This window comes from Canis lupus, chromosome 15, assembly GCF_003254725.2.
Source record: "Canis lupus dingo isolate Sandy chromosome 15, ASM325472v2, whole genome shotgun sequence".
Lineage (NCBI taxonomy): Eukaryota > Metazoa > Chordata > Mammalia > Carnivora > Canidae > Canis > Canis lupus.
The window spans coordinates 8,135,971-8,150,543 of NC_064257.1; the positions used below are offsets into that span (position 1 = coordinate 8,135,971).

The 14,573-nt window shown below is 58.8% G+C and overlaps 1 protein-coding gene across 1 annotated transcript in view; it reads left to right on the plus strand.

The window, feature by feature from the left end:
* Positions 1–14,573, plus strand: part of CSMD2 (CUB and Sushi multiple domains 2) — a 489,398-nt gene that overhangs the window by 384,011 nt on the left and 90,814 nt on the right. The window contains exons 36-41 of the mRNA XM_049094020.1: positions 133–229; positions 1,454–1,558; positions 5,863–5,981; positions 6,209–6,278; positions 7,951–8,067; positions 11,256–11,465. Of these exons, the coding sequence (XP_048949977.1) occupies positions 133–229; positions 1,454–1,558; positions 5,863–5,981; positions 6,209–6,278; positions 7,951–8,067; positions 11,256–11,465 (718 nt within the window). The remainder of the gene's footprint in view (positions 1–132; positions 230–1,453; positions 1,559–5,862; positions 5,982–6,208; positions 6,279–7,950; positions 8,068–11,255; positions 11,466–14,573) is intronic.

Sequence of the window (14,573 nt, forward strand, 5' to 3'; positions counted from 1 at the left end):
CTAGCACAGTGTCAGCCCAGGTGAGGGTGCTCGGTAATGGAATCAACTACATGAATGGAGAAGGAGGGACAGCAGGACAGGCAGACGGACACAGGCCGCCTAAGCGACGCTTCGATCCCTCTGCCTTCCCAGATTCAAGTCATCAGTTTTGTCACAGAGCAGAACTGGGACTCTCTGGAGGTGTTTGATGGTGCGGACAACACCGTGACCATGCTGGGGAGCTTCTCAGGTGAGGCGGGGCTTCCAGGGACCTCCGCTCAGGGCGGGGGGTGGACTTCATTTTCGTCCCCTCCATGATCACCACCGACATGTGGTTCACCGGCCACAGAACTCATCATTTTAAAGTGTACGATCCACAGGCGTCACCGGGGCTCATTTCGGTGACGGCGTCGCCATACACACAAGTCTGGGTCCGCACGTCGCGCACCGGCAACTAACACAGTGTTGCATGTCGATCGTAGCTCAGGCATCAAACGACGATAATAACGCTACGGTGAAAAGCGAGTGTACAGTTCAGCGGTTTTAGTATATTCACGAGAGTCTGGAACTCTCACTGCTGTCCAGCGCCCGACGCTGTCATTTCCCCCCGAAGGAAGCCAGGTGCTCGTTTGCATGCCCCCTGGCGCCCCACGCCCCCATCCCTTGGCAGCCTCTGTACCGTCTTCATAGATCTGCTGGTTCTGGAAATCCCATATAAGTGGGATCCTACAATAGGCGGGCTCCTGGGTCTGGCTTCTTTCCCTCTGCCTAATTTTTCAAGGCCCACCATGTTGTAACGAGCGCCGACACATCACCATGTGGAGAGACCGGGCTTCACTTGCCCATCCGGCAGGTGATGGACACTGTGGGCTCGTTGTGAACGATGCTGCTATAAGCATTCACGTAGCAGTTTCTGCGGGACATGGTTTTGATCCCCTTGGGCGTATACCTCGCTGTGGAATTTCCACGTCGTACGAGGAACCGACACGCTGTTTTCCACAGTGGCCACACTGTTCCCCATTCCAGGGGCAGAGTGCTCGCTGAGTGTGGCCGGGGCAATTATCTGGGTGCCCAGGCTTCAGGGTTCCATGTTGCCAAGATAGGAAAGGGAGTCGTGTGCACCATATAAACGGTCTACACTGCCTGCACTGCCCAGAGAATCACACCTGTCAGTTATCTGAAGATGGCTGGTAGGGCACCAAACTCCCCGCTGCCCGTGGCCCCCGCCCCCCACCCCCCTCTGCCACTGCTCACTCTGCAGACAGCTTGAGGTCTCCTCTACCCTCAGCCTCTAAAGAACACCCTGCATCCTGGGGAGGGGAGGGGTTCGTTTGTCACCTGGCGAGTACGATAACTGGGGACATTTGAGGGCCTTGGAAGCAGAATATCAGCAGGTAGCAAAAACCAGAGAAATGGGAAGGAAATCGAGGGCCGGGGTGGCCAAGCGTGAATGGTCCCTGTTTCCTTGCCCTAGGAACAACCGTGCCTGCCCTTCTGAACAGTACCTCCAACCAGCTCTACCTTCATTTCTACTCAGATATCAGCGTGTCGGCAGCCGGCTTCCACTTGGAATACAAAAGTGAGGATCCACAGTCTCGGCTGTGTTCAGGGCTCAGGGTGGGACAGACAGGTGCCAAGGACCTGCGGTGGGCGGGGACCTCCTGGGGCTGTGCATTCTCCACCCCACAGGCCTAGATGAGGTTGCCAAAGCTCAGAGAAGGTCTGAAAGTCTTCAGGCCTGCACAGCCGGGGAGGGGGGGGGGCAGGAGTCTCACCCCCGAGTCTCATTGAACTCAGACACCTGGGCACACCCACCCGTGTCCACACCAGGAATGGGAGGGGAGCCCCATCATTGATTTAGGTCCGGTAGAGAATTGGGGGTGTGCAGAAATGCAGGCGCCGTCCTCCAGTCCTACAACATGTCCTCTCCAACCCCCGGTGATGCCAGAGCCTTGTCCTCATGAGGAACTTCACTCCTCTTGCACCAGATTTCTCCCTCCACCCTTGAAACCTTACATCTTGGCTTCCAGTGTCCCGAAGCGTCCATGACGAAAAACTATTAGAAGGAAAAGGGCTTGTGGAGGTGCCCAGTGGGGCAAAAGAGCAGAGGTTGTGGGGGGGCCTGTTTCATCCTGGGCGAGTGTGTCGTCCCCATCCCTTCTGAGAGCGGGAAGGAATAGGTGAACGGAGGTACTTGTTATACGCTCATCCAGCAGGTAGCTGTGGGGTGTTCACGGTGTGTCGGGTGCTGTGCTGGGCTTTGCTGGGACTGGGCAAGGTCCGGAGCAGTGAGCGTCCCCCGAGTCCATGGAAGAGAGGCAGACGCGTGGACGGAGAGGCATGTCACAGTGTTGCAGGGGCCCTGGCGATGCCCCAGGTGCTGGAGCTGTAGTCCCAGGGGACAGAGTGGTCACTTGTACCTGGGCAGGTGAAGAGGTGGAGGTCATGCAGGAGTGTGGCAACCCTGTGCTAGGCACCCCCAGGACAGAGACAAACACAGAGTCCAGGGAGGTGGACGGACAGGGCGGGAATCATTTGCATGCAACCCCATACGCTAAGCAAGGAGAGAAGAGGGGGCGCTGAACCCGGCCAAGCGAGACCTTATGGAAGGGATGCTGGAGCTAGGGTCGGGCGAGGAGTAAGAAATACGGGAAGGTGTGGTTGGCTTAGCGTCTGGGACAACACGGGCCCTTGCCAAGGGTGGTCCCACTTGGCACTAGAGCTGGGTTGGGGGCAGCGCCGGATGTTGTGCAGACGCTGGGCTGGGCTCTGAACAACGAGCTTTGCCCCGATGGTCGATGGTCGGGAGAGGATTATCAGCCAGGCCCCAGGATGCTCGTGGCCTGAGAGCGCGGAAGTGTGCACAGGGCAGCAGGCCTAGGACAGCCCAAAGCGAAGACCCGGAGGGGCAGAGGGTAGGACAGGGACCCCGAGACCTTCCTCCCCGCAGACCTCAAAGGCTTCCCTCGCTGGTGGAGTAAAGCGCGCCGTCTTTCTTGAATAATTCACGCTTTTCCTTTTACCTGTTTCTCTCCATTCTCTAGTTCTGTTCCCTTTTCCAGCGTTGTCCTTCGAGCCCTTAAACGTTCCTGAGAATCTTCTCTTTCCTTTCCTCTTCCAAAGATATACTTCCTTCCTAAATCTCTTCGTCATTTTGCTGCCTCGTTCCCCGCCCCCCCCCCAAAGAAAAAAACCCGCCTCTCCTCGGTTTGCTGTGGTCGCTGTCGCTCAAGGGAACTAAGTGGTCACCCCCCGATGCTTATCGAGCATTGTCCTGTCTTGGTGGGAAGTGCTGAGGGAAAACAGAAGTCGCTGGAACTCCTAGGAGCCAAAAGCATCTTTGTCTTTTGCTAAAAACGACCGTTCTCTTAATATTCGAGCATCTATCTGCAAAGAGGGTGTGGAAGGGAAGGATTAACTGTAGAGGCAAACAGTCTTGAAGGTCTGAGAGTCGTATCTACTGCTGTGACTCCCTCGATGCTGATTTAGTGCCACGAAAATGGAACAATATGGTTTTGAAAGCAGTAGATCGCCGGGGATAATAGAAGAAATCTTCCCCTGTCGCCAGCCCGGCTTAAATAAAGCCATGCCGCGCTCTACGAGAAACGGGAATGGACTTCCTCGGTTTCTCTCTTGGGGTTCACGTTTCTCCCCATTCCACCTTTTCCTCCTACCATGTTCTTTCACGCTTGCTTTCCCTTCCTTTCCCCCCGCGCCTCCTCCCTCTGTCGCCGCCGCCACCTGGGGAAGTAGGTCTCAGGCTGCCGCGCCGCGGGCACCCGCTAAGTGGGAGGCAGGGGGAGAAGCAGCCGGGAGGACAGCCGGGGGACGTCCTTCAGATTCAGCGTGGTGATGGCTCCCGTCCTACCCTTGAGGTCTTCGCCCCGCTGCCAACACTTGTGGACTCACAGGCCCAAAAGGCCTTCGCTCCTGGGAATCTCGTTCACTTCTCAAGAGGACATGCAAAGGGTGCCCGGGTGGCTCCATCGGTTAAATGTCCAACCCTCGATGGCGGCTCAGGTCATGATCTCAGGGTCTCGAGATCGAGCCCCGTGTCGTGCTCCCCTCTGCATGGAGCCTGCTCAAGATGCCCTCGCCCTCCGCCCCTGCCGACCCCTGCTTGCAGGAGCGCACTCGCTCTCACTCTGTCAAAAAAAAAAAAAAAGGCACCTGTACAGCAGGAATTCTCTGAGAGGGGCACAGGGACCTCCTAGAGTCAGCGGTGTTCTGCAGTTCCGGTAGGTCTGAGTCGTGCAGGTGCAGGCATTTGTCAAAACTCAGCAAGCGTGCACGTAAGATTCACACACTTTGTTACATGAGGCTTTTTCTTGGAAGGAAAAAGCACACGTAGTTACCTGGTGCACGTAGTTACCTGGTGTACATGTCGATGCCCGGCTCCAAGGTGCAGTGACGATGCACCAGCTGCTGCACAAGAGGATGGGGCCACTGGTTGGTGGCCCGGGCCACCCAGCCCTCCCCACACCCCTGCTCCATGCAGTACATGCAGCCGCAGCTTCCCCAGGGAGCCTGCCTCTCCCGAGGGGCCTGGGTCTGCTGGGAGGGCTGCCAGAGGCATCCACCGGGGGCCCCGGGCCCAGGCTGCCCTGTCCCAAGCCCTGGGAGCTGGAGGTGCCTGGGGCAGACCCAGCACCCATCCCCGGAACACGGCACTGTCAGCTGCAGGCCACCAGCCGCCAGGCACAGGGACGTCCTTAGCAAGTTTTACTGCATCTGAGTTAGGGGCCCTGCGACGTCTGTAGCTACGGACGGGCCCCAGCTGGGCACAGGGGAGGCACGAAGTCCCAGCCAGGAGGTGCTGCCCGCCCGCCCACCCACTGTGAGTTCTCCACCCTCAGGAGGGATCCAAAGCTGCTTGAGGAGGATTCCAGGGGACGAGGGGTGTGGAGCCGGGCCGGGTGGCCTGTGTGTCCTCCACCCGCACAGACCTGCGGTCAGGCTGCGCTTGGCCTGAGTCCCAGCTCCGTGGCCACGGGGCACACATCTCTTCGTCCTCGCCCGGGGCGTGGGGCACGAGGACCTCCTTCAAGGCTGACACGACACCTGCGGCCCGTGTCCCCGGCCCCGCTGGGAGGGGGGGTCTCCCTAAGTGCCGCTGCGGCGATGACGGCGACAGGAGGAGGGGCCGGGTCCTCGCACAGCCCTGCGCACGGCGCTGGGCGGATAATGAAGATCCAGTAACTGCAGGTGAATTGAGAGACTCAAGCTGGGAGAATGCAGGAGCGTTGGGGAGTCCCTAGGGTGATCCTGGAAGGGCTCGGGGCGGCGCGTGAGGTCCGGGGATGTTCCGTGAGGGGGAAGACTGAAACACTCGACAGGAACCCACTTGGAGGTGCCGAGTAGGGACGTCCGTGACTGAGGGACGCAGACGCGCAGGGTGTGCCCAGGGCGGCGAGGCTGGAGGCCGGCGGTGAGCCCGGGCCTGATCATGGGGGGCCAGGTGTGAGGAACCCCGGTGTCACCCCCAGAAAGGAGCTCAGGGACACAGCAGGAGAAATAAGGCAGCAGAGTCCCGTCCACTGGCCAACGTTTTTCTGCACAGCGTGTCCCAGAGAGCGGGGCCTTCCGAGCGTCCGAGTGACCCCGAGGGCCCCCCCTTCCTCCGCACCTGTCATTCCCCTCTCCCAACTCCATTGCCGGAGGAATCGTCTTCTTAGGGCCGGGAGGATGGAGGGAAGTGGGGTCTGAGGTGCGGGTGGCCAGGAGCCAGGTCGGGGCATCTCCCCCGTGCCCCGCCCCCGGAGGCCTGCACTGAGCCCGGGGCCACCCACCTCCCGCCGCGGGCACAGGGTGACCGGAGCCCGTCCCACCGCCCTGACCCGGGCCTGCCGTCACCCTGTCCCATGTGTGTGTCTATGTCCCCAGCGGTGGGCCTGAGCAGCTGCCCGGAGCCCACGGTGCCCAGTAACGGGGTGAAGGCCGGCGAGCGCTACCTGGTGAATGATGTGGTCTCCTTCCAGTGCGAGCCGGGATATGCCCTCCAGGTATGTCCCCGGCCCCAGGCCCAAGCGGGTGTCCCCCGAGACGCAGGGCCCGCGGGCCGCACAGGACAGGACAGGCCTCTCAGGCCCCGGGACGTGTCCCCACGAAGCTCCGGTGTGGCCGCACTCCAGGGAGCCTACCCTTCCTCTGAAGGCATCCAGGGAGCTTGTGGGGGGGGGGGCGACGAGGACACTTCAGCTCCGGCCCACCCCTGTCCCCGTCCCTCCAGGGCCACGCGCACATCTCCTGCATGCCGGGGACCGTGCGCCGCTGGAACTACCCTCCGCCGCTCTGCATCGGTAAGAGAGCCCGGGCTCAGCCCCTCCGACCCCTTCCCGCAGGGCCCGGGCCGCGCCAGCCCGCTCGGGGGTGTGCAGCCCGCACCCAAGCCTGGCGCCACCCTGCAAGCCGGCCCCCACCAGCCCGGAAGCCACGGGGGCTTGGCCATTGTCCTGATCCCACAGAGGAGCCCACGGCCCCGCTGGACCCTTTGGGCAGTTGAGGCCCCTTCCCCTGCGACGCTCCAGGGGACAGACAGACAAAATCCACTAGCAGAGAAACGGGGGCAGGGGAGGCATGTGTGCAGCACGGGCTTAGCTTGGTTGGGTTTCTCACCTCGTGCTAAGCCCCGGGGAAGCGAGCCATGGACGCAGGGACCGCAGGGTCCCAGGAGCGTGTGCTAAGCGTGGGGCAGGGGGACGCCCCATTTACTGGGCGTCCACTGTGGGCAAGGCCTGGCGCCACAGGTTTACACACGGCGCCTCTTGGGGGTACCGTTGCCTCCGTTTTTGCAAAGGGAAACCCGAGGCTTTTAGAGTTACAAAGTGACGGGCACTGTCAGGGTGGATGCCCGCCGACCCTGGGATGCGCGGCCAAGTGCGTGGATGAAGCATCCCTAGGGCACAATGGCATTTCCCTCCTGGGGCTCACCGGAGGCGGGCTCTGGTCACCGCCCCGCGGTCACAGACGTGACCGGTCAGGCCAAGGAGGCACCCCCACCCCCCACCCGCTCTTTATCCCAAAATTCTTGCCGAGGAAGCCACCCGTGTTAACCGCAGCTGCTGCTGACAGCGCAGCTGCCACTGGGCCACCGCGGCACTGCGTGCACTGGTCCCCATTGTCAGGGATACTGACGTAGGTGCTGCCCGGGGACGTAGGTGCCCGGATCAGCTCCACTGCATAGGCAGGGGAAGCAGGTACGCAAGGTTTGGAACTCGCCCAGGAAGTGACGGCGTTGGGGTTGTGTCCCAGGCGGTGGGTCTGACCTGGGCCGGAGCCCCCCCAACCCAGGCACCATCGCTCTCAGGTCCGCATGTCACCCAGTCCCCAGGATGCCTCCGCTGAGACCCCACACACCCCTCCCCTCCATCTCTCTCCGTCCCCCAAAACCAGCTCACATGACCGTTCCCTGGAAGCTATGAAAGAACAGAGTTGGTGTCCCCTGACCAGGCTGGACTCGGGCTCCAGCCCTGCCTCTTTAGTGACTCTCAGGTCACCTGGGCCGGCCCGTCAGATGCCCCAGCCCCGCACGGCTGGCCCCCCGAGGAACGCTAATCACGGTTCCCGTGGCCGAGGGCAAAGATCAGGGGCGGAGGGGGTCCCTGGCAGGGTGAGGACCCCATGCACACCAGCCCCCACCTCCGTCCTTTTTCTTTAGTCTCGGAAGAGTTGATGGGACGGTGATGGAGGGAGGTTTGGGGCTAGAAGGTCACACTTGGCCGAGGCCAAGAGCCACGGCCCGGGCTTGTGGACGCCAGCGCCCCGACCTGAGCAGCCCTGCCCCGACTCAGCTTCGCCCACATGGGCGCTCCGTCAGGGCGGGTGAGCCGTTGGTTCCTTTGGATTCTCAAAGGGGTTTATGGCTTGAGAAAGGGACAGAAACCGCTGCCCTAAGGGAGCATCCCAATGCTGGCGCGGCCCCCGCGCTGTCCCGCGTGCGTCCTCACCCTCCGCCTTCTGTCCCCATCACAGCGCAGTGTGGGGGCGCAGTGGAGGAGATGGAGGGCGTGATCCTGAGCCCCGGCTTCCCCGGCAACTACCCCAGCAACATGGACTGCTCCTGGAAGATAGTCCTGCCCGTGGGCTTTGGTAAGTCTACACGCCCGGGCCCGGGCGACCCTTCGGCGTGCCCACAGCATGCTCTGCCCCCACGGTGGCGAGGACAAGTTAAGAACGCTGGGAATGAACATAAAATACGGGAGAAACGACCTCAGGGATCGTGGCTACTATTACCTGAGTAGTGAGCTGGGATGCAGGACCGCGGGATGAGAAATCACCCAGGGACGGTTGAAAAAGAAAGAGGCTCTCGCAGAGGCTGGACCTCGACTTGTGCTTTTAACTTCAACATCCGATTTCTCATCCTAATTAAATTACATAGCCAAGGTCGACACGATTCAGAGTTCGCATTTTTTTTAATTTTTTTTTTATTGGAGTTCAATTTGGCAACATAGAGCATAACGCCCAGTGCTCATCCCGCCAAGTGCCCCCCCCTCGAGTTTGCATTTTTTATTTATTTATTTTTTTTGAGTTTGCATTTTTTAGATGCACATTTAGGGCTCATCTTAAGGAGTGGGAGGACTTTTTTTTTTTCTTTTGGTGGAGATGGAGTATTCCAGGCACGGGGGTTGGTGGGGTGTGGGCACAAAGTCTAACTGTTGCTGATTCATTCCTGACCGGGAATATAACTCAATATCTCTGTTGAGGAGATAAAAGGTGTGTTGACAAGGAACCAATTGGTCGCCTTGCCTGAGTCACTGCTCTGCTCCTGGGGACGGTGGGTCCTTGGGGTGTCCCTGCCCCTAGGACCTCCTGCCTCCTAGGACCTCTCTGTCCATGACCTCAGGAATGAAAGAGCCTGATGTTTATTCTTTACTCTGCAGCCCGATTGGGTCTTCTGAAGGAGAAGGGGCTTCAGGAGAAAGGGAGCCAACTGGTCTCCTTCACAAATGTCCTGAGTGGAGGAGAGGGGCTGGTGACCCTCAAAGGATGGAGACTCCCTTTAAAAAAAAATTATTTATTTATTCATGAGAGACACACAGAGAGAGAGAAAGAGGCAGAGACACACGCAGAGGGAGAAGCAGGCTCCATGCAGGGAGCCCGACGTGGGACTCGATTCCAGGACCCCGGGGTCACGCCCTGGGTTGCAGGCGGTGGAAACTGCTGAGCCACCCGGGCTGCCCAAGATGGAGTCTCTTATTTAGCACCTTTCGGGGGACCCAGGGCGTGGATGACCAGGGTACAACACGAGGAGGACTTTGGCAGCCTTGGGAAACTCCCGATTTTAGAGATTGGGGAAGGGGAGCCAGGAGCCCCTCGGGCTGCAGATGCAGCCGTGGGCCCCAAGACGCTCAGGTGATGGAGGGATGGAGGAAGCACAGACGCCAAAGGAAAAGAGTTTGAGCAGGAGTTAGGCCGCTGTCCTCGTCGGTCCCAGTGTGCAGCCCCCAGAGCTCTCCCCGCCTCAGACGCGGCCGCTTCCCGGCGTCTGCACAGGCCAGTCACCGAGGCCTTGCTTTTGGGCGACTCCTGGCCGCGGGCCGGGGCCCGAGGCGGCCGTGAGGAACCCCGGCGATGGCAGCAGTGGCACCCCATTCTCCGCACACCCCGAGGCCTGTGGGGGCCCCTGGTGAACATGCTGCTCACAGGGCTGCGGCGACGGGGGCTGAGTGCTGGGCCGGGGCTGCCCGCACTTTGGAGACGACCTGCATGGTCGCTAATAGGGTCATATGTAGCGCGGCTGCATCATTCACAAAATGAGATCGATTACTGTGTAGTCGAACCAATGAGCTTGCTCCTTGTATCAGCAAGGGTAGACCCCGAAAAGCACAATATTGAATTAAAGAGTTTAGACAACTGTACGGTAGAACATTTACATAAATGAGACAAATCCGACACACATTTAGGAATCTAAAAACATGGACTGGGGAGGTATCTCCCCATTCTGTGAGTGACCCTCAGATGGGACAGCAGGAGACATGGAGGGTCTTCAGTGTTAGCAGCCTTTATTTTATTTAAATAATTAGATGAAAAAAATCACACTTAAATCCCCATTCTATGCAAATTAGAGAAATTTTTAGGGATTAAAGTCCATCTGTGAGTCCACCCTGCGGAGATAACCACCCCAGCCCAGTCCTCAGTGACCATTTGGCCCCCGTGAAGACGAGGACCTGCCAGACGGTGCCCCCCGCGCGGTGCCCAGCACAGCCCTGACGCGTGGTGGATGCTCAGTCAATATTATTAGGGCATCGGTGACTATTCTCATTTTTTAATGCAAAAGTTAGAATTATGGGAGCACCTACTACTTTGCAATCAGACTTTCACAACTAGCCTAATGCACACTTTCCTCTGCTCGGTGAATGTATTTCTTCCACATCATTTTTAATAATAATCTTAATTTTGAGAAATCTCACCAGAAAGCAAATCCCTTCCACCTCCACTTTGCATCGTGCATTATCATGTACGTTAAGGGCTCGAGGAGATCTGTTTAGCTTCTTGGGTTGTTAGGAGATCTCGATTAACCCAGTTAAGATCCCAGAGTGTAAACTTCATTGACAACGTGCTTTTCTGCTTTCTGAATTGCCGTAAGTATTCTAGAAGACAGCAGCACCGAAGCTCAAGTCTTTTGAGCGGATACAGTTATTTTTCAGTGAAACGTTCGTTTTAGCAGAGCTGTCTTTGTGCCGAGAGTAGGCCTGTGAACTACAAACCAAGCATTGGCGCCGAGCTTTGTTTTCAAAAAAATAAAATCGGGGTGGGGATGGGGATGGAGAGCCATGTGGAACTGACCGAAGCCCTTCATTCTGAGCAAATAACACATTTTTTTAAGAAAACTTTTAATTTTTATTATTTTTTTAAATAATAAATTTATTTTTATTGGTGTTCAATTTGCCAACATATAGAATAACACCCAGTGCTCATCCCCTCAAGTGCCCCCCTCTATGTCCACCACCCAGTCACCCCCACCTCCCGCCCTCCTCCCCTTCTACCACCCCTAGTTCGTTTCCCAGAGTTAGGAGTAGAAATGGGTAGGAAAAATCAGAAAGGGAGACAGAACATGGAAGACTCGAATAGCACATTTTTAAGTTCAGTCCTGCCTCAAGACAAAAGCCCGGACAGGACGGTGGCTTCCAGACCGCGGTTCTGCGAATCTCGGTTGGGCGGGACGTCGGTGGTGGGGACGAGCGAGCCCAGTGGGAGAAGCTTCCAGGAGGCCAGGCCGCGCGTTCGCCGCAGGACTGTGTGGCTTGGGGCACTGTCTGCCTCTGTCTCGCTGCCAGGAGCTCACATCCAGTTCCTGAACTTCTCCACTGAGCCCAACCACGACTTCATCGAGATCCGGAACGGCCCCCACGAGACCAGCCGCATGATGGGCAGGTTCAGCGGCAGCGAGCTCCCGGGCGCGCTCCTCTCCACATCCCACGAGACCACCGTGTATTTCCACAGCGACCACTCCCAGAACCGGCCAGGATTCAAGCTGGAGTATCAGGGTGAGCGCCGCGAGGGCCCGCTTGCTGCCGTCCACCCCCTCTCCTACCCATCTGCTCTGCCCTCCACGTGCGGGAGAGGGAACTCGGGGGGCCGAGGGGCAGCAGGCGGCTCCCAGGGAGGAGGGCTCCCCTTGGGCGGCAGGTCCCTCCGGCTCCGTGAAGGTGCCCAACCCCCTTTGGCCAGCCTTTCCCAGGGTTAAGGCCCAACAGCACCACTGGAGCCCCCCATCCAGGCCCAGCCCCCAGGGGTTGTCCCCAGCGTCCCGCCACCCCTTGCCCTCAGCCTTCCTCGGCCGACTGTGTGAAGCCCCATCACCCTCAGCGAGCGGCTCCTGTCACATGACAGAGGACTCTGGTCGCCGCCCCGGGGCTCCCGCAGAGCCTTCGGATGAGACCAGCCCATCGACCCCACTGAGGGCGCCTGCCATGCTCTCCGGGGCTCTGCTTGCTGAGGGGAATACGTGATGGCCCCCGCTCCTCCGGGCACGTTTTTTTCCCGGAACAAGCTCTGTGCTCCCTCACCTCAGGCTTTCCCTGTGTGAGGGGCCGTCGCCTGTGGCCATGCAGGTGGTGCCCCGTCCAGGGTGGGGGGCCGGCCTGCCCCTCAGATGCCTTCCTAGTGTGACGGACTGAACCATTTGTTCTAACCTGTCCTTCCAGAGCCTTCCACTGACTTTTTTTTTTCTTGCATGATTTCGAACTTTTTTTCCAATCTAATACATGCTTATAAAAAATTAGAACACTACAGGGATTTTTGTAAGTCCGCCGTAGAAAGTCAAAGTTTTCCTGTCATCCCATCTCCAACTGCACCTTGTGCAGAGATACCAACTTTTAAGTTTGCGTTCCCCATTTTTCCCGTACGTAGATTGATGCAGCTATTATTATTATTTCATTTCAATCAAAATGGCATCGTACTATAAATACCGCCTTTGTAATTTTCTTTTTGAAAGTTAATTTTTAATTATATTAATAGTTTGCAAACACACTCACCTTGTTAAAAAGGAAGAGGGGGTGGAGGGAGGAAGGACAAAGGGAAGGAAGGAAGAAATCAAAGCATCACAGACAAGGTCAAGCTTTCTCTGTCCACAGCCTCCGCACCTGGGCTTATTCCCCTCAAGTTGTTACTGTTGTTTTGACATGATCTTTCCAGATCTTTCCCATGCGTTGCCACACATATGTTCCACATACCTGTGAAAATGTGTCCTATTTCATGACTTTTTTTGTTGTGTTTCCTATGTAAGTGTATACATGATGCCCTGACCTTTGGCCTTGCTGTCCCTTGTCAGAGATGGACACGGGCCGAGGGTCTGGGCCGCTGGTTTCGGGAGAGCCTCAAGGGTATTCCACGGCCCAGTGACCCAGGCACCGCCGCCTCCCGCCTCCGGTGGAACTGAGGCAGCGTGGCTGTGCTTGCCACACCTGGGACAGCTCGGCGGGGGGCGGGGGGGAGCGGCTGTGCTCTGGATCCAACGGCGCCGGCCTCCTTGGGGTAATGGGCCACACCCCAGAGGACGGGGACAGAGGCCGGGACGGGCCGCGGGGGCTGGCACGTGGTGACACCTCAGCTGCCGCATCCCGTCACGGGAGAGACTCGGACCCATGCTTGGGGTCAGCGTCTCCTTCCCTGGCCCCCCCCGCCCCAGGGGGCTGCGGCGCTGGGGCAACACGTGTTGGTCCTCTCACCGCTTGGAGGCCGCAGGAACACTCTCCAGACCTCTGTCCTTGCTCCTGGGGGTTGCTGGCCGTCTGAACTCCTTGGCTAATGGAAATATCACCCCCATCTCTGGCTTCAGATCCCTGTATGTCCCCAAGTTTCCCCTTTTTACAAGGACAGCAGTCATGTTGGGTGAGGGCTCCCCCCCCCCCCGATGACCTCATTGCCATCAGGTGAAACGGCAAGATCCTCTCTCCAAATAAGGCCCCATTCAGGTGCCAGGGGTTGGGACCCCAACATGTGCATCTGGTCGGGGGATGCAGTTCGACTCCGGAGAGCCCAGCTCGCACAGGCCCAGGTGCTCCCCGAAGACGCTTCCTGTTGCATCGGTGCGAGTACTGACGACCCCACCACCAGAACCAGGACAGCTTCCTGGGGGCCCGCCCACTGGGTCCACGCAGTGGGGCCAGACCTCACTCACCGTGGGCCCCTGTGATACACCCTGGGAGCGTCGTCGGCCGAGGCCGCGGGCCTCACTGACTCCTCCCCATGGAAGAGCCCTCCCCGCCTCCACGGGGCCCTGGCCTCCGCCCCTCACATCCGCTGAGGCTTCCCAGACCCAGGCCAGCGCTGCAGCAGCAGCCGTCTCTGTGACGGGCCCGCTGCCCTCCTTAGGGGCCCCCTTCTCAGGATTTCCCTTGCTGGGGGAAGCGAGGCACAAGGGCAGCGGACACGCAGCCCCGCCCCGGGAGGTGGTCCGATTGCGTGCCGGGCCCGAGGCGTCGGCTCTGGGTGTGTGCAATCCGTCTCTCGCTCACGTTTACCTCTGTGACTTGGTGGGTCCTCCCACGGAGGCCTCCTGATTTACGACAGGTGCAAATAGTTCTCCCCGCCCGACGGGCCCTCGTACTCCACTTACACCCTGCAGGGCCCGTGGAGCTGGACGCTGACCCCTCACCCCAGGTGTTCCTTCGTGAAAAGACCTGTTCCCAGAGGGGCCGCTTGTCCCACTAAGGCACTGCTATGGAGCAGGCCCAGCTGCCTATGGTCCCAGCCCTTTGAGGAAATCCAACTCCTTGCTTTTCTCAAAATCCCTCCGTTAGGCGCCCTGAACTCCCTAGGCTAGGGTTCTCCTGTCTCCCCTCAGGCGAACATTCCCCTGAAGTTGTTACTAACAGCACAAGCCCCTGTTACCGGGCCTCCGGGTCACCGGGCCTCACCGAAGCCACCACAGCTGCTGGGGACACCGGGTTTGCAAGGAGCTGAGCAGTGACCGGACACAAAACTGTTCCAAAGTGCTGGGCACCGTCCTTCCTACCTTAATAACGTGAATGTCTTAGTAATTCTCACCATATTTCCACTATTTGCGTTGTGGCGCTGGTTGAAAGTTGTCTCTTCCCACCGTGATGCCTCCCTGGGGGCCCAGCCTGCGCGCCCCTGGGGAGCCCTACTCG